This window comes from Lethenteron reissneri, chromosome 45, assembly GCF_015708825.2.
Source record: "Lethenteron reissneri isolate LAM-NWPU_2019-01 chromosome 45, ASM1570882v1, whole genome shotgun sequence".
NCBI lineage: Eukaryota > Metazoa > Chordata > Hyperoartia > Petromyzontiformes > Petromyzontidae > Lethenteron > Lethenteron reissneri.
The window spans coordinates 604,591-622,527 of record NC_083823.1 but is presented as its reverse complement, the minus strand read 5'-3'; the positions used below and the strand labels follow the sequence as shown (position 1 = coordinate 622,527).

The 17,937-nt window shown below is 51.9% G+C and overlaps 2 protein-coding genes across 3 annotated transcripts in view; both read right to left on the bottom strand.

Moving 5' to 3' along the window:
- Positions 1–585: 585 nt before the first annotated feature.
- Positions 586–11,015, bottom strand: LOC133353793 (pseudouridine-5'-phosphatase-like). 2 transcript variants are annotated; one of them, XM_061570204.1, is made up of 4 exons: positions 10,837–11,015; positions 4,452–4,670; positions 2,766–2,995; positions 586–1,824 (listed from the first exon to the last, which is right to left on the bottom strand). In XM_061570204.1, the coding sequence occupies exons 1-4, from the start codon at positions 10,895–10,897 to the stop codon at positions 1,636–1,638; spliced, it is 699 nt and encodes a 232-aa protein (XP_061426188.1). In that variant the 5' UTR covers positions 10,898–11,015; the 3' UTR covers positions 586–1,635. The 2 variants fall into 2 exon arrangements, with proteins under 2 accessions (XP_061426188.1, XP_061426189.1); XM_061570205.1 differs by lacking the exon at positions 10,837–11,015 and adding an exon at positions 5,281–6,413 and having other exon boundaries at positions 4,452–4,627.
- A 2,287-nt stretch (positions 11,016–13,302) lies between these two features.
- Positions 13,303–17,937, bottom strand: part of CEP295 (centrosomal protein 295) — a 30,963-nt gene continuing 26,328 nt past the window's right edge. The window contains exons 26-30 of the mRNA XM_061570228.1: positions 17,753–17,864; positions 17,045–17,266; positions 16,381–16,489; positions 15,111–15,210; positions 13,303–14,190 (exon numbers count right to left, since the gene is read on the bottom strand). Of these exons, the coding sequence (XP_061426212.1) occupies positions 14,155–14,190; positions 15,111–15,210; positions 16,381–16,489; positions 17,045–17,266; positions 17,753–17,864 (579 nt within the window). The 3' untranslated portion in view covers positions 13,303–14,154. The remainder of the gene's footprint in view (positions 14,191–15,110; positions 15,211–16,380; positions 16,490–17,044; positions 17,267–17,752; positions 17,865–17,937) is intronic.

Genomic DNA, 17,937 nt, shown 5'->3' with positions numbered 1-17,937 from the left:
ACAGCACGGTAGTATCCTCCGCTTATATATAGCACAGGTTATAAAAATCCTGTTTTAGTTTCACAACATTGAGGATAATAACCGTTTTGCAAGACATCAGGACGTGATCAGTGTTGCAAATTGTGAATCTGTCGTCATTTCATAGCTGGACTGTGCTTCATCACGGCGATTGTTTGACAGAACATCGGTCATCTTAAAATCATGAGCAATACAAACAATCATTTATGCAAATAATATATTTCTTACCACAAGAAGGCAAGCAACATTCACAACAAATCGACTTTCCGATTCTCATTTTATAAAAAAAAGTTTGAATTCAGTGCACACGTCCGTGTTATATTAACATAATCAACCGTGATCTCAAACACACATTAATTGAATAAAACTTTTTTTTTATGTCAGCAGCATTAATTTCTCTGGCCTGGTTTCGACCTTTTAGGTCTCATCAGCAGCCTGGCAAAATTAAATACCGCCGGCAGAAGAGAGGATATTGGTAAAAGCACTCCCTCGAAATAACGGTGTCCTGTCAGCACACAACAATAAGTGAGGCCGAGAGCCGAATAACAATGGCAGATAGAGAAGTCAAACTGTTGACTTCACTCGAATGCATCGTGAAGTCTGAACAACAGTTTAGAAATTGCATATTGTACTCACATGGCAGCAACAAAAGGCAGTGCACACACACTAAGCGTGGAGCCAACCCACAACTTGAGATGCAAAAGGTGGATTGTGTGGATTGGCCAAGTCCCGCTGTAGTCTTTGAAGCCTTATTCACATTCCTGTGTTGTTGAGGAATGTGTGCGCTCCAGTTCCTGAGTGTCCACAGAGCAAGGCGCACAGCCACACTATTTATGTACCAACAGGTTTTTGACACACATACCGAGACGCACGTGTTTGTACAAAGACAAAGATCCTCCATGTAGCCTTAACAGGCTGTTGGGGAAAGTGCTGTTAGCGAGCACCTAATGAAGGCCGGCACGGCACACGACAGGGTGGGTGGCCAGCACCACGCCCGGCCGCCTTTGTCTCTGATGGCGATATTTTCACACTGTACCAGGTACTCATTTGAGGCTGAGTTGACCTACGGGAGACCCAGAACCGGTTCAGATAATTACCGTCACTGGGTTCGTTATGCAGCATGCTAACCGCTCCCCATACGAGCGCACGCACAAAATAGTTCTAAAAAACTTTGGCTCAGAAAAACAGAGGATAGGTCTCAAACGTACAAGGGAAGGTTTCACAAACCAAGTGAGTTCGCCACACACACAGAAATCTACATGAACGTGACACCACCACACGCAGCCCTAAAGCAGCAGTCAAACTCAACGGAGACGCTAAGAGCCCCCCCGCTTCCCCTGCCAACATACGGCCAATACCTCTTCGGATGAGAACCAAGATCGTAATAATAACACTGCCGTGAGAGATGGAAGAAGAAGAAAAAGCCACAGGGTTCCTGCCGACTGAGAGAGGAGGACCCGACCGGCAATACGAGGAGTCGCGTAAACTCCGCCGCCGTGGCGATCGTTCCGTGGGACAGCTGCCGCATGCACAATCGGCGCCACGCGTCTGTCGCGCTTGCGCCGATCGGAGGTGGGAGGGGAGGTGGGGGGAAGCGTCGAGCCCTCCCGCGCGTAGTCAGGGTCGCCGGTCAGCGTACGCGGGGAGGCCGAACGCCTCGGGCACAAACTCCTCGAGCGAGCGCAGCACGAGCGACGCGCCGCGCGTGTCCTCGGGGCCGAAGTTCTCGTCGGGGATGATGACCACCTGCATTCCGGCCGCCAGCGCCGCCCGCATGCCATTGGGCGCGTCCTCGAACACCAGGCACTGGCGCAGACAACGGCAGAAGAAGGGGGTGTCAAGGGGGCGGGCAAGCGCCGGCCACGGCGTCGCTCTGTGGCTAATTGGGAGCGTGATGCTGGCATCCGTGGCCTAGTTTACTTGGTTTTTCTCAATGAATGCAACCGCTTTTTTTTTGTCGCTAATGTTCTCATTGCAAATCTACGCGAGTCCGGTACAATACGGTACAACACTCTACAATACTTTACAACGCGGTACAATATGGTACAGTACGGCACAGTGCCATACGGTACGGTACAATGCGATATAAAACGCCAATCACCGAATGTGGTGGGGGTGGGGGAACAGAAACTCCGTGAACAACGATGCCATGTCGGTGCGACAGGACCCTGTGACCCTGTGACCCCGTGACCCCGTGTGAAGGGGGACGAAGAATGTGCTCCCTGCCTCACCCAGGGAGGGGGGGGAAGGGAACGGGAGAGGGTCACAGGCAGGGGGAGTCTACGAGCTGCCCAGTGAACTTTACCGTCAGCTCAAGTACCGCCCAAATAAGTGGCTAATCACGTGGACATTTCTAGCAGCCAAATACTCGAAACGTGTGACGTTGATTCAAAATGTGGAGGGAAAAACCGTAGGATCCGGAGAAGAGTCCACGCGACCACGGGGAGATAGAGAGAGAGACACACAACCTCCAAATATAGAGAAGTCAGGCATTGAACCCACGACCTCCTGCACACGAGGCGGGGTTAGTTAACATCTCGCCACCATGGCGCCCAACTCCTGTCCATCCCCCGAGGCGGAGAGGGGGGCGTGCTGGCGGGGGTCACATCCCTGGGAGCTCTAGACCATGGGGTCAGCACAGGAGAGGGGGGCGTGCTGGCGGGGGTCACATCCCTGGGAGCTCTAGACCATGGGGTCAGCACAGGAGAGGGGGGCGCACCGGCGGGGGTCACATCCTGGGCGCTCACCTGCGAGGGCCGGGCGGGCGGCTGGAAGCGGCGAGCGGCCACCAGGAAGGCGTCCGGCGCCGGCTTGCCGCTGCGCACCTCGGGGTCGTCGCCCAGCACCGTGTGGCGGAAGAGCGAGAAGAGGCCGCCGTGGTTGGTGGTCTTCATCTGGAAGGTGGCCCGCGCCGAGCTGGTGGCCACGGCCATGGGCACGCCGTGCCCGTGCAGGTGCCCGATCAGCCGCTCCACGCCTGCGCTCGTCACGGGGCGGCACGCCGTCGTTAGTTGGACGTCGTGCACGGTCCGTCTTATGCCATAGCTCACATGCTGGATGGTGCGGGCTGGTCAAGGGGTCGAGTGAATGGTCGGGGGGTGGGAGGGGTGCAGAGCCAAGCCCAGGGGCACGGCGGTGGCTAGGAGATGTTAACTACCTCGCCCTGTATACAGGAGGTCGTGATAGATGTTAACTACCTCGCCCGGTATACAGGAGGTCGTGATAAATGTTAACTACCTCGCCTGGTATACAGGAGGTCGTGGGTTTGATCCCGACCCTGACGCCCGTAACGTGGCCACGTGGACTTTTCTCCGGGTCCTTCGGTTATTCCCTCCAGATTTGGAAACATGCGTTTAGAGTATGTGGCTGCTAGAAATGTCCACGTGATGATGATGCACCACTTGGTTGAGCTGTCATTGTGACGGCCAGGTCGCTACAGAACAAGAGCTACATAGCTCAGTGGGCCTTCCCTGGTAAAATAACGTAGTTTAGTTTTAGTTTAAGAAATCACTTGCAACAGATTTTCACTGTGGCCGGGTATCGAACCGAGGCAGGACGTGAGAACAACGACAATTTCATCGATTACGCTCGATCCGTGCGATCACAATATGTGCAGCAGAACATCCCCTTCGTTCTTCCGTCTTAGATCAAACAGCGACATCGCGTGCCCGCATCTCACGCGTGCTCTGCGTCCGTGTGTGCGTCCGTCTGTGTGTGTGCATCTGTGTGTGTGTGTGCTCCCGTGTGTGTGTGCGTCTGTGTGTGTGTGCGTCCGTCTGCGTGTGTGCGTCTGTGTGTGTGCGTCTGTGTGTGTGTGCGCCCATGTGCATGCGCCCGTGCTGATCTATCTGCTGCACCGTTACGTTCAACTCCCGATTGTCCGTGTTGCAGATTCACTGTTGCTACCTCACATTATTTACGAGATATATTTATCAACAAGAGCACGCTGCTTCCATTTATCATTATTGTTCTAAGCTGCCCTTCACTGATCGATAGTCAGCGACTCATTACCCATACGACTGCGCACATGTCGGTAAGAAAACCGATTGCTTGAAGCAGTCAACAGGTTCTGTACCTTCGTCCCCACTTCTACGGAGGTAAACAATAACGACGTTGTCACGACTTTGAATGGCTCTCTGGACCCCCCCGTCGCTCCACGTGACGGGAGCTACCCTTCTGGAGCCGAATTCAGTCCCTTGAGAAGCCCCCAAGCAGGCGGCAACCAAACGTGTGGGGCAACAACGCCGAGGAGAACGCGTGGCACAATCGGCGAACATCACACCAACTACGCAGCACAACGCATCATACGGCGAACTTCTTCCGCACCGTACATAGCCGACCGCGCTAAACGGGCCGCCCCCCCCCCCACGGACAATCGGGAAGCGACTTATCGACGGCGGCGTAGCGGCGCCTGAGAACTCTCGGCACGGTACCCGGCAGGAGCTCCGCGGCGGGAAATATCTTTGCCTGGCGCTCGCGGCACTCGGCGATCAGCTGCTCGGGCGTGAGCGGCAGCTCCAGCGCGTCCTGGATGATGCGCGCCACGTCCAGGGCCTTCTTGCCCATCACCTGGGCCTTCACGTCCCACGAGTAGTGCTTGCCGTACTGCCTGCACACATCCTCGTACACGCCCGCGTACAACCGCTCCGTGTCTGGCGGAAGGAGAGAGAGAGAGAATGAAAGTCGAGACAAATAAGGCGCACGCAGCGTGCCGGCGGCGGTCTTCGGAAGGATTTAACTGACGGTATGGGCGGCTGTCAAGAGCACAAGACGCATTATTCACATCTGCAAATTGTTCGAATAATAATTAATTGAAACTATGAACAATGTTTTTTTGTTATTTGACCAGGTAAGGCCCCACTGAGCTACGTAGCTCTTTTTCAGAAGCGACCTGGCCACAAACGATAGCTCAACGAAGTGGCTTATCATCACGTGGAAATGTATCGCAGCCAAATGATCTAAACACTCTAAACGCATGTTTGTAAATGTGGAGGGGAAAAAACAGGAGGACCCGGACATGGCGGCAGCGTGGCGAGGCCTTCAGCCAGCAGTGGACAGAACATTGCTGATGTTGATGATGATGATCGTGATGACCTCAAAACCCAAATCACGAGTGCCTTTCACGGAGGCAGACAGGCACACAGTACGGTGTGCTGTACTAGTAATGTATTGGCACGTTCTGTTTACGTGACAAACCTTACTAATTGGCCGTGTCGGGTGGTGGCGGGTTTAACGAGACATTTATATTTACGCGAATCTCACCTAAAAAAACTTGTTTCACGGGGAAGAGTGATGCAACAACAAAGGGGGAATTCCGCGACTCGGAACATAACGAGTCAATTTCGGTCGGGACCCCGCGACCCATCGGCGAGCGGTGGGGCCTGGGCCTCCGGTCAATGTGGATGTCAATGTGGATGTCAATGTGGATGTCAATGTGGATGTCGATGTGGATGTCGATGTGGATGTCGATGTGGATGTCGATGTGGATGTCAATGTGGATGTCGATGTGGATGTCGATGTGGATGTCGATGTGGATGTCAATGTGGATGTCAATGTGGATGTCAATGTGGATGCCAAGAAAAAGGGGAAAAACCCTATTATTAAAAAAAATATTGTGTTTAAATAAATTCTGTTCAAATGTTACACAATCGCGTGTGCTGGTTTGGCCCACATCTCCCTCGCGCGAGCTTCGTGCTCTCAAGGGGCTCTCACGCTGCTCACAAAGAGAATCGCTGCCGTTGTTGACGCCGCGTGCACCAATTGCGTTGCCCGACTGAGACAGCGCCCCTTTGATCACTGACGTCACACCCCGCCACGCGTCACCAATTGTTCATATCACACAGCGGGGACGTGCGGGCAGGGGAGGCAGAGCCTCGCCTGCCATACTCCAATGAAAATAGCTGTTACTTAAAGTAGAAAAAAGAATAATCAAATAAAATAAATATTAAACATTTTCCACTGATCTGTGTTATAAATGTCATTCTGTACGATTCCAATATTTTTTATAGTCAAAATCGCCGAATTTGCGGAGCTCCGCTGCAGATACAGGAAGAGACGAGAGGTGAGGCAGCGACGCGCTCAGCCTCCCCTCTGATTGCGCAACCCCTTAGTAACTGGATGGAGCGCGGGCAATAAGCGCGTGCCTGTTACTATGTTTGTGTGTGTCACACCGCTTCACACACACACACACCACGTGTGTGTCGCTGTGTCACACTGCTACAGACACGTGACGCAATGCAATCGCTTGCATGAGACAGGCAGCTGAGTCAGTCTCCCTGATTTTGTCCGATTACGACAATTCACCACGAGTCTTCATTTTCAGCATTTGGCTTGCCGCTACGATGTTTCCATATTTAGCACGACAGACAGTTAGCCCTGTGTTTATGTAAACCTAAGTTTATTTAAACCCAGGTATCCCCCATTACTTTGTAATCCTCCCCGCCCCCCCACCCCCCATTTGCATCCCAACTGAACTATCGCCATCACCATGGGGAGTGACCCCTTCGGATCTCCCGCACAGCAGCGGGCGACCCTTGGTTTGAGAGAAGGGCCCAAGGAAGCGGATGTCACAGAGCTGCGTCTGAGGCCCATCCTTCCAGCGACTTCTGCTTCACAAAGTAGAGAGGGCAGCATTCCCCCCCTCCCCCCCGTTTTTAATGGGACAGTGCGATGGGTTGCATCACATCCGAACCCACATTTGAAATTCTCAGAGCTGGAATTTAGAGAGAGAGAAAGAACGAATTATAATAAAAAAAAGCCATTACAGACGGCTGAGGCCCACGGTTCAAGTCCAGACAAGCTGCCCGTGATGCAGCCGGGTTCTTGAGTGCAGCGCGTTGCTGGTCTCAGCCCTTGTCACCAAATGATTGCACCGCAAACAAAAAGCCATCACAGATAATAATGATTAATTATAAAACCAGCAAAAAGCTGCATTCGAGAACCCGGCGTCATCACAGCAGGCAGCTCGCCTGGACCTGAACCGTGGGGGCCTCAGTGGCTCTGCGCTCTGACCACGGAGTCGCCTCAAACCCTTCGTGAATACGAGGCGCGTGGTCTCGACGGCCTCTTCTTCTTCTTAACAAAGTAACTCTGTATTTCACCTCTTTCGTGATATCGCCCACTCTCCGAACCCTCAGCAACTTTTGACACTTCATAAATAAAATGCATTATTAGTATTTATCGAGGTGTTTGCGCGCGCAAGCGCCCCGCCACGTGGTAGCATGCAAAGCAAGTGCGTGACCGGGTCTCTGCCATAGGAATGTGGAAGTTCCACAAGTCGCCTAGAATGCGCGACAGAGAAAATAACCTGACGTGGCCAGTTTGCCCACAGCTGACTCACGCAAGAAGACAATGGCGATTGCTCCACTCCCGTGTGCGTTTTATGGCCACCCCATCGACGTGTGTTGCACTTCTATCGCATCGAACGCAGCCAACCGTGCTGATCAGCGGTGCGGCGAGAGAGGGCTTTATCGCTTTATCAGCTCAGAACATATTGTGCCGCAGTAAAGAGCACACAAGACTCTGAATCACACCACCAGAAGATAAACACCTAGGCACCGAGTGAGAGCCGCCTTATTTGGTGACTGATTAATTGAGTCCTTTACTGGTTCCTGGGGCCAAAGACATAAAAAAAACACAGAGCAACACCCAGTGCAGACAAAATTAGCAATGTACGCCAAGGCACAGAGGCAAGTGCTGTAAGGGTGACGTCGTAGGCTGTTGTTTTTCTCTCAATGTACACGTGCAGTTCATGTAGTAGTAATAATTATGCTGTAGTAGATTATGATGTATGTTGAACTTCTTTCGCACCATACGCAACGTCTCAAGACGCCACGCTTGAAAGGGACAAAGGTAATGGAGCATGAACTGAGAGGTAAAAATAGTTCCACAAGCGGAGGGGGCACCAGAGTGCCGTGCGATCACCCCACAGATGCGAGAGAGAGAGATGTATATCAAGAGCACGACCAATATTATTCATAATAAAGGTTTCTGGGTTAGATCGCGTAAGTATAAACGGATCACGTAAGTATAAATGGATCGCGTAAGTATGAAGTAGTAACGAGTTGGCGTTTTGTTGACGTGACAAATCCCTTACTAATTGGCTGTGTCGGGTGGTGGAGGGTTTCGACACATTTATACTCTTAGGCGCTCTAAACCAAACACCTTTTTTATGAGATCAAGAGGTTTGTAGGCAGAAGGGCACCATTGGCAGATCTTAAAGGCCTTGAAGCGTCACGAGATCGAATTAGCTCCTGAATGTGAAGTGAAGCGAGCCAACGTGAGGCATTCGATGCGCGCAGCACGATCTTCAATCCCAGTCGTCTGCAGACGGAGGCAACGTCACGAGCCCCCAGGCTGCTGCGGTCAGCAGCCCGACACGGAGGATCGCCACCTGTCTGGGTTTGACCCGGACAGGAAACCTGGACGTGTCTTCAACTTCTTTCGCACCGTACGGGAGGTGCGCGTGAAGGACAACAAACTTAAGACACAGAAAGCGGTTCGCAAAAAATGAGTTATCAATCTCGCTGTAAAACCTGTGCTCTCGGGTGACAGCAGGCGTTGATTTTCACCGAGATCTGGTGCCGGTATTGCTGAGTGACACTTGACTGCAGGACACTGCACAAGCTCTGATAGCAGAGCTCGTGCTGACCGAGACGCGTGTCCGGGCTTGGTCCAAAGTGGGGGGGGGGAAGGTGGCGATCCCAATGTGAAGCCATTTCCTCAATCGTGGGGAAGAGGCATTGCTCCACCTTCAACCATTCTGAAGAGCGCAGCTGCCCAATCAGCACAAGAGCCGGACAGGCGTGAGAGCCGGACGATGTTTTTACTTCGCAACGGTGAACGCGGCTCGCTTTGAAGAAAATAAACAAACAGGCGGTCAGTTGTGTTTCATTATCTCGAATAAGCGAACGATCGTTAATCATTAGCGACTCCCCTCTTCCTTTGTTAAATGCACCGCTGGCTGAAGGCCTCTCTCCCTATGCATGGGGGGGGGGGGGGGATTCAGACGTCATTGGCCACTGATGGTGGCAGCCCGAGGCCGGAATAAAACTCATAGTTGACCACCAGCGGCACTAACCGATTGCGCACAACGCTCTCCCACCACCACTGCAGCAGCTGCTGCTGCTCACGCGGCCACGAAAGAAAGTGCCGCCTCATTTGGCGTTGGCAGCCAATGAACTTTTGGCAGCTGCTCGCGGTGATCGCGCCCTCGTGGTCCCGTCGAGGTGGACTTGTCAGCTCGTGGCAATGTGGGGTGGACCCGCACCCAGTGCCGGATTATTCTCGAAGCAAAGTAGCTACATATGATGCTACGGGTCCCGCACTTTCAAGGGCCCCGCGCTAAACGCTTTCAAGCTATCAACTCCGGTTCAGTGATTCTGCACTTGCTCTATTACTATAGTAGTATACCGCCTTCAACTTTTATGAACGACTGGGTGTTTAAGGTTAGCGATTTGTCGTATTATCTGGCTGTATAGCAAATGAAAAAACAAGAGTTACTTTACTATGCAAATTAAACATTTGCGTTTTAATATTTGTGTTTATTTATTTATTTCGGGCCCCTTTACAACATCACGCCACAGGCCCCGCACGAGCTCCATCCGCCACTGGGTGGACCGCAGTTTAATTGAGGAACGGACTTGCCCTCTGTGCTCCTAATATTGCCGCAACATGGTTTACATATAGATGCAACAACATGGTTTAAATATAGATGCAACATTGTTTAAATATAGATGCAACATGATCGTATTCTGCAGATTATAAGACGCAGTGGTGGAGCGGTGAACCCGCTGCGCTACGAACCTAGGTCGCCGAGTTGGATTCCCGCTCCCGGCCAACAACAACAACAAAACAACAACAACAACAAAACAACAACAACGGCGGAGGCGGCAATTCTCTGAACCGGTCGTGGGTTTCTCGGAGGTGGAATCAGCCTCAATTGAGTACCTGGTGCGGTGTGTAAACATCGTCACTGGGGATACAAAGGCGGTCGGGCGTGGTGCTGGCCACAACCCCCTCTGATGAACGCTCAGAAACAGCACTTGCCCCACAGTCTGTCCAGGCTATGCAGGGGACCTTTGTCTCTCTACGCTGCTCAGTAGGTGGAGACAGCTTCGTGCGCCCCGTGCCCGGGTCGACGTCACTCGCCACTGACGTGAGCCGCGAGTGGCGGCATTCAGTCCGGCCTGGCTCAGAGCCAAGTGCGTGTGCCACTGGCACCACAACAAGTGGCGGTGACGTCCCCACGGTGCCGGTGCCGGTGCCAGGCTAGGTGCACTCCGAGACAACGTGGAGTGTCGAAGTCTCGCTGGTAACAAGGGGCGCAGCGCCTTTGGCACCCGCATGGTTGGCTGCGTACGGCGCGAAAGAAGTTCAACGCAGTCCAGACCCCCCAGCAGGTGCCACAGGGTCGGCCGACTTGCCGTGCCCCCCCCCCCCCTCCTGCTGTGCCAACCTTGCCGCACTTTATCCTCCCGGCGCTCCGCTCGTTGTTGTGAGCGCCGTGGTCGCCCCTCTGCCCCTCCGTTGGAGGCGGCGGTTTGGGTCTCTGCGCTCCGCACCCCACGGGGAGGAGTTCGATCCCAGGTCACGACCGAAACGCCGTGGCGCGAATACCAGGAGGCAGCGCCAACCCGCAACTCCACCACCACCTCGCCACCACCACCACGGACAATAACCCCCCTCGCCCCACCTATCCCCCTCCACGATCGACCGGCGTGGGTGGTGGGGGGTGGAGGCCTCCATCGAGCAGTGGCTGTGCCAGGCGGGCCTGGCCGTGTGCGAGTGCAGGCGGGAGGGGGGGCAGGGGAGACTCACCCAGCAGCAGGCCGTCCATGTCGAATATGACGTGGGTCGCGTGGTTGAAGCAAGGCGACATCGCGGCGGCGAGAGGCGGTGCACGTAACGCGCACGGGTCGCGCCGATTGCTGCCCGACCCCCGTGCCGCCGCTGCCGCTGCTGCTGCTGGAGCCGCCGGCCCAGAGCTCCGCCTCCGCGGCAGCGCGGGGGGACAGCGCGCCCCCTGTCGGTCGCGCAGAGTCCCCGCACAGCAGCGCCGCGGTGGGGGGGGGGTGAGGTGGTGGTGGTGAGGGTGGTGGTTGGGGTGGGGTGGTGGTTGGGGTGGGGTGGTGGTGGTGGGGGTGAGGTGGTGGTGGGGGGGGTGGGGTGGTGGTGGGGGGGTGGGGTGGTGGTGGTGAGGGTGGTTGGGGTGGGGTGGTGGTGGGGGGTGGTGGTGAGGACGGGGTCACGACCCTCCCTGCCGAGGGAGTGTGCCATGGTCAATAGCTCTCGGCAAGGGAAGGGAATTTACCCTTTTTACCGGGTAAAAGGGGTAAAGGTGTCGACATGCCAAGGGGTAAGGTAAAGGGTAGGGTAAAGGTAGCTCGCAAGAATTACCCGGTAGGGTAAAGGTAGCGCGAAGTGTTACCCGGTAAATACGGTGCCTTGTTTACCGCTAGAAGCTCCGTGGCGCAGTCCGGTGGCCTCCATTTAATAAGTAACATTAAAACAAACTTTATTAAAAACAGACCCAACACGACGAGCTGAAGAAGCGATGCGAGACAGTGGTCATCAACGAACCCCATTGCGTAGCAACACAACTTCGCCCCCTAACTTCACAGGCGGGGGGCTCGGAGGAGAGAGATGCTCCACGATGGGACTGCGGGAACAACTGGGACGCGTCACAGAACACCTCCCGGTGGGTCAAATAAACCACCCGAAGACGTTTCCGTCGTCGTCGTTCACGAATCCGAGACATTCAAGTTTCGCCCTTCGCGCAGAAGCTCGGCAGATGCCCCAAAATAATGCGATTTATTTTTAGAATACTGGTTTCGTAATTGCGTTTACACTTTAGAATTGGCATCGATTTTGCTCTTCCTATTTAAAGCCAAGTCTCCCTTAAAAATCATTTTGGTCTCAATGGACTTTTAAAGTAACAACCTTACCTGGTTTTAAAGGTCTTCAGTCTGCTGCGCGTTGACATGTTTTAAATGCATGTTGGGACGTGTTTGTGCTTCATCAAATGCGATGCCCGTCTGATGCATGCGTATTGTAAAATACAGAATTTTGGTTCACCAACCGATGGGGAAAGTTTTGTTTTCCGTCGGTTTTTAAGCAACAAACTCACAACCAGTTTGGACTTGCCAAGACGCACCGGCAGAGCCCGCCTCATTGTTCCACAAAGCCCAGAGGCCGATGGATAATTGTAATCTCATTTTTAAATAGTGAAACAAAGATTGTCGATTACTACATACAAATATCCCCCGTATAGCCTTAACACACAGTTGGAGCAAGTGCTGTTAGCGAGCACCTATTAAGGTCGGAACGGCACGAGGGAGTGGGTGGCCAGGGCCACCCCCAGCCGCCTTTGTCTCGCTAGTGACGATGTTTACACATCGCATCAGGTACTCATTTGTGGCTGATTTGACCTCGGGGAAGCCCATTACCGGTTCAGATGATCGTCACTGGTGTTGGCCGTGACCGGGAATTGAACTCGGGTAGCTGGGTTTGTAGCGCAGCGCGCTAACCACTACACCACCGCTCCCCACTGACACACACACAGGTGGACTTGCTAATTTGATCAATTATAGCAAGTGCCAAAGTGAGAGGATAGACAACGCAGGTGTAGTTAATTGTACAGTACAAATACTGTATTGCAACACTAAGCCCTCGGTGGGGCCGTTTCAAATGTGACCTACATGTATGTTACCAGGTAAGGCCCACTAAGCTTTGTAGCTCTTTGTCAGAATAGACCTGGCCACAAATGATAGCTCAACCAAGTGGCTTACCTCTTTGAAATGTATAGCAGCAAAATACTCTTAAACGCATGTTTCTAAAAGTGGAGGGAAAAACCGGAGGACCCGGAGAAAAGTCCACGTGACCGTGGGGAGAACACGAAAACTCCAAATATACAGCAGCAGGCGTCAGTGTCGTGCTCGAACGCACGATCTGCTGCATACCAGGCGAGGTAGTTAACATCTCGCCACCCCGGCGCCCCCCACGTGTGTAAATATTGCTCGGTGTCGCCCCGAGCCAGGCGTCCTCCTGCTGGATAGGCATGGTTCCGCGTCATCAATCCGCGAGCAGCATCAGGTTCAGTGTGGCCGTCTCCTTGGGCAGTGAATCCACGCACGCTCAGGGGTTTTGTTCCACATCGATGTTTCTGATACTCGACCGCAGGGCGCGCTGGAACATCTGGTTGAAGATAGCTGAAGACGAGCTACACACTCGACTTGGAACAGATTGCACGCAGTATATGCAGAACCGACAGCCCATCAAATGAAACATTTTTGAACAAAGATTTATTCCCATTTTATTGCAAACTGTTATCACCGGCGCACATCAAACCACAGGACTGTAGAACGGAATGTGTTGTTGAAGGAATGCTTATAGATTATGCTAATGCTGGTGTGGAAACAATGCGGTGGAGCGGTGGCGCAGAGGTTAGTGCACTGCATTCTGAAACTGGCGACTTGAGTTCGATTCTTCGCCATGGCGAGTGATATCTGAACTGGTACCGACTCCTAACCTTAACAAACCCACACTGACCATCGTGGTAAAGTATGGTCAAACAGCACCCCCGTCGCCAAAGCGTTAAGCGGGAGCATTTATCCAGCAGCAAATTGACAGATCTGTAAATTATTATTATTGAAGAAGTAAATGTTCTCCTGTTCACAGCGTATATGGATATGCATGAGTAGGTTTAAGATGAAGCATGATAATCATCGGTACTGCAGTCTGTTGACATTATTTAAGGAGCACAGTAATCTCATTACCTTCAATCACGAATCACCGGCTTCCACAAGAGACTGGTACTGCACAGCCGAATTAGCCCATAGGTACGCAGTATCAACATGAGAACTACACCCGGTGTGGAACACTTCAAGCAGGGGGGGAGGGGGGGGAGGTTTGTGTAAAGTAATTTTCGTGAATAACTATTTCACAAGTAAAACATCCCGCCGGCGTTCATTGGACGGGATGTGTGTAGGCCACATCCAAAGGCCCACGACTACTTTGTAAACAGGGAATTTTTCCACACAAACACGAATCATTACAGTACATTTAAGTGAACACGTCAATAAATAGTTCAAGATTAAAAACACACGCACGCACGATTTCAATCGATACCCGTCCCTGCTACATCTTCTTGCTCCTCAATTTTTCCAGCGTTTTCTAGAGAAATCAGAAACAAACGAGCGCACATTAGTTATGCGAAGCACGGTTTGCGAATGCCAACTTCAAAGTTACTCCGAGCGGAAAAGATTGCAGAAAGACTACCACTGGCTTTTTAATTTTTACATTTTATTTAAAAGGTGCGTTATAAATATTAGCCTGACATCCATAATATACAGAGGACTCTACTTATAGATTCGTGAAAACTCTTTGGAAATGTGCCCCTTAAGTCTATTATTCCACATCCGATGGCACACATCACAAACTGCTCACATGATGGAGCGCCGCTCACTCTCAGCTGGGGCTCTGAATGGACCAATGGGGAGTTGGTTTGCACGACATGTGCAATGATTCAGCTCCCATCATTCGATGATTCATCACGATTTAGGGGTCACGATTCAATACGATAATTGATTCCAATGTTTGTCTCATTTGTAGTCAGTCTAATTTCAGTGTTAAAAAAAAAACTCAACTAATTGGTTAATGACACTGCGGCCTTAAAATACAAATATAAGAGGCGACATTTTGAGCACAAATAGAGGCCAGCGAGGACGTTAATATGGATTGGATACTGAATTTAACATAATTTTTTCGTACATTTTAATGAGTTTCATTTGCACTTTTAATTTCTACTGTCTGTACAGCCTTTTCTGTCCATACGCTCTCCTGCCGTTGGTCCACTGTGCAGTTGAATTTGTCCCGTCTCATTTTGCCGACTCATTTGTAGTAAATAGTATTTTGGTTGTTTCATTTGTTTTCATCGTTATCTCCAATATAATATATTTAAAAAGTGTTGCGATTCGCAGGTGCAACATTCTTCGATGCACGATTATAAAACACGTACCACCAGGGAGATTCAATTTTAATCGATAAGGAGTTTAAGAATCGTCGCATGCGGTAGTTTGTGCCGTAATTCTCACCTGGTGGAATGCCTTTGCCTTCTCGCGATTCCTGGTAGAAACGTCCTTCCTCTGCTCCGCCTCCCTCTTGCTCTTCACCTCCTCTAGCCGCTCGTACAACCTGCAGTGGCATTCACTCGAAGTGAGAAATGCCCAAGGTGGCCGAGAGGCTTGGAGGTTAGAGCCCTGCTGAGCTGGCACACCCGGTGAGATCCTTGGATTTGAATCCGGGAATGTCTTAAGACCAAGAATCCCTTCAGAATTGTAAACTAAAAACTATTTTTATTTTACCAGGTAAGGCCCATTGAGCTGTGTAGCTCTTTTTGCAGAAGCAAGCTGCCTATCACAAATGACAGCCCAATGAAGTGGCTTGTCATGTGGAAATGTATATCAGCCAAATACTCTGAACGCGTGGTGCTTCTAAATGTAGAGGGAAAAACCCGGGGAAAAATCCACGCAACCAGGAGCGGAGAGAGAGACATGCAAACTCAAAATATAAAGGTGTCAGGGTTGGGATCGAACCCACAACCTCCTCCATACCAGGCAAGGAATTTAACATCTCGCCACCTGGCAACCTCCCCATTAAGAATAAATGTAATCAAAGAATCTTTACATCCCTGGTGAATTGCACATTTACGTGACAGCATATACGTCGTGAAATCTACTGTCGGCCCTGCTCATCATTGTACACCAAGCACTGATACATTTCACCAATGACAGACAGCAGTGCTTTTGAAGACAAGCCTGTGCTGCTCATGCTACTGTCACAGAGAAGAGCTCTCAGTCCTAGTGAGCAGCCAGGCCTCCCTCGGGCCAGTTGTGAGCCAGCCCAAGAGCTCAGAGTCTGTGGTCTACTATGTCAAATGGGGGGGGGGGAGATGAGTGGGAGTACAGTTCAGTTATACCTGCTTTCCTCCTATAGCCGCAGCACAGAGAAAACGCAAACTGTAACTGGAATTGGCCAAACATCTCACTGCTGAGGAGTTGCCTGCAGGTTACTCAGTTGGGAATGCACGTGGCAACATTAGCCCCTACTCCGAAAACCTGGCAGGACCCATCATCAAATAGAGTCTTGAGACTGAGCGAGGCTTTCCTGGGTAAAACAAGCACAACAATAATAATAGTAGCGTAGCATTTGTTTGCGTTTGGGTGCGCACACTTAAATGCTGCCCGTTTTATGCATAGCGCAATGAAGCGCGGTCTTCGCCGGGCCATGTAAACACAGCCGGTGTGTCGCTGACAGCGAGGTCACAGACAGAACAACGGGAGCGCACACGACGGGCCCAGGTACCTGGCCGTCCTCTTGACAGCCTCTTCCTCCGCGCTCTTCCTGTCGGCGGACGTGACCACCTTTACCTCCCCGACCTTCTTCAGGGAGCACTTCTGGGCGGACACGGGAACTACACGCGCACACACAAACACGCACACGTGACATTCGTTCAATCGAAGAAATGTCATATTGACCGTTGAGTAAAGCAAGTGGGTTTGGGTAGTGCACGTCGCTAAAAGGGGTTTATAGCCGATGGTCAAGAAAAACGACAGTGGCAGCCAAAAAGAGGGAACATGGCCAAGAGTACGTCTGCTGCAGAAATGGAGCAATGAAAGCAGCTCATAAGTAGGTAATAGCTGGATTGTTGTATAGCGTGACCAGGAGAGAGGGTGACGGCTCACGGAGAGCTACTACCAGCCGTAGATAGATCATAGCCACTCCCGCTGACAATGTGGCCAGAAAAAAACTCGTTATATAATGGAACCCATGGAAACAAAGCAGAACATTTTCTTTCTGACACGGATGGTTGTTTGAGCGCAAAGGTACAACAACGGTCAATAGATGGGTCTGGGAAAACAGAGATATGGTGATGGTTTGCGGAGGCCTTCATCCAGCGGTGAACAGATCATAGCCAACGATGACGACGTTAATGAGTCGTGCAGACCTGGCGGATGAGCCGACTCACCGTCGACCAGCTTAGCGGGGGCAGCGCCGCCCGCGCGCTCCCTGCCGCTGCGCTCCCTGGCGCTGCGCTCCCTGGCGCGCTGGGCGGTGGCGCTGGGCACGGCCTGCTCTCTCCTCCTCGCCTCTCGCACGCGTTTCTCCGACTGCACGATAAAGTCCCGCTTCCTCCGCTGGAACGCCTCCTGCAAGCTGGACGCAGAGTGTCCGCAGCCCGACACGACCACTGGCAGGCAGACACGTTGCCACTTTAATTAATGTTCGCGTCTGTACGTTTAAAAAAATAACTTCCCCAGTTCATCCCGGTGACGGCTATCGGCGTAATGTCAAGAAAGGAAGTATTCACTTGGATCTCTCGCAGAGCAGTGCAACCCCTCGTGTTTGATAACTGCTCGAGGAAGCGGATATCACAGAGCTACCTCGGATATTATTTTAAGTGACTACGCATTTCCCTCCTGCTCTGATAAATATGAGAGTAAATGTTCATCTGATGACAGTGAAACTGATGTTCATTTCCCAGAACAGAAATTAAGTAAATTGAGAACAGAACCAAATTTGCTGCGATGGATTTTTGTACAGTAATAGCTTTTTACCCTTTCAACTGGTACAAAAATTGACACCTTTATACAAGGCATCATGTTTGCAATAACCACAACACAAGCCGTCAAAATGCAAACAAAAAGAAACAACACCGTCCAGCGGAGACGCGCACCTTCGCTTGTCGACTGAAGCGACGCGCTCGGGCCCGGCTGCTGCTGTCCCGGCGAATCCGTAGCACGGCCTGGCGTCCGCCCCGTTACTTCATCGTCCTCAGCAGGCGGTCGCTGCAACGAGATGACAGCATCGTCAATCTGGGAGAAGATTTACGTGCAAAGTTCGATCCGATATAGCAGGGGT

What these genes read in the sequence shown, in the direction of transcription:
- LOC133353793 (XM_061570204.1), bottom strand. Translation starts at nt 10,897, where the DNA reads ATGTCGCCTTGCTTCAACCACGCGACCCACGTCATATTCGACATGGAC. An exon ending in CATGGACGGCCTGCTGCTGG is followed by an intron (nt 4,671 to 10,836) that starts GTGAGTCTCCCC and finishes TCCTTCCGCCAG; the next exon opens with ACACGGAGCGGTTGTACGCG. An exon ending in CGCCCGCCCGGCCCTCGCAG is followed by an intron (nt 1,825 to 2,765) that starts GTGAGCGCCCAG and finishes TGTCTGCGCCAG; the next exon opens with TGCCTGGTGTTCGAGGACGC.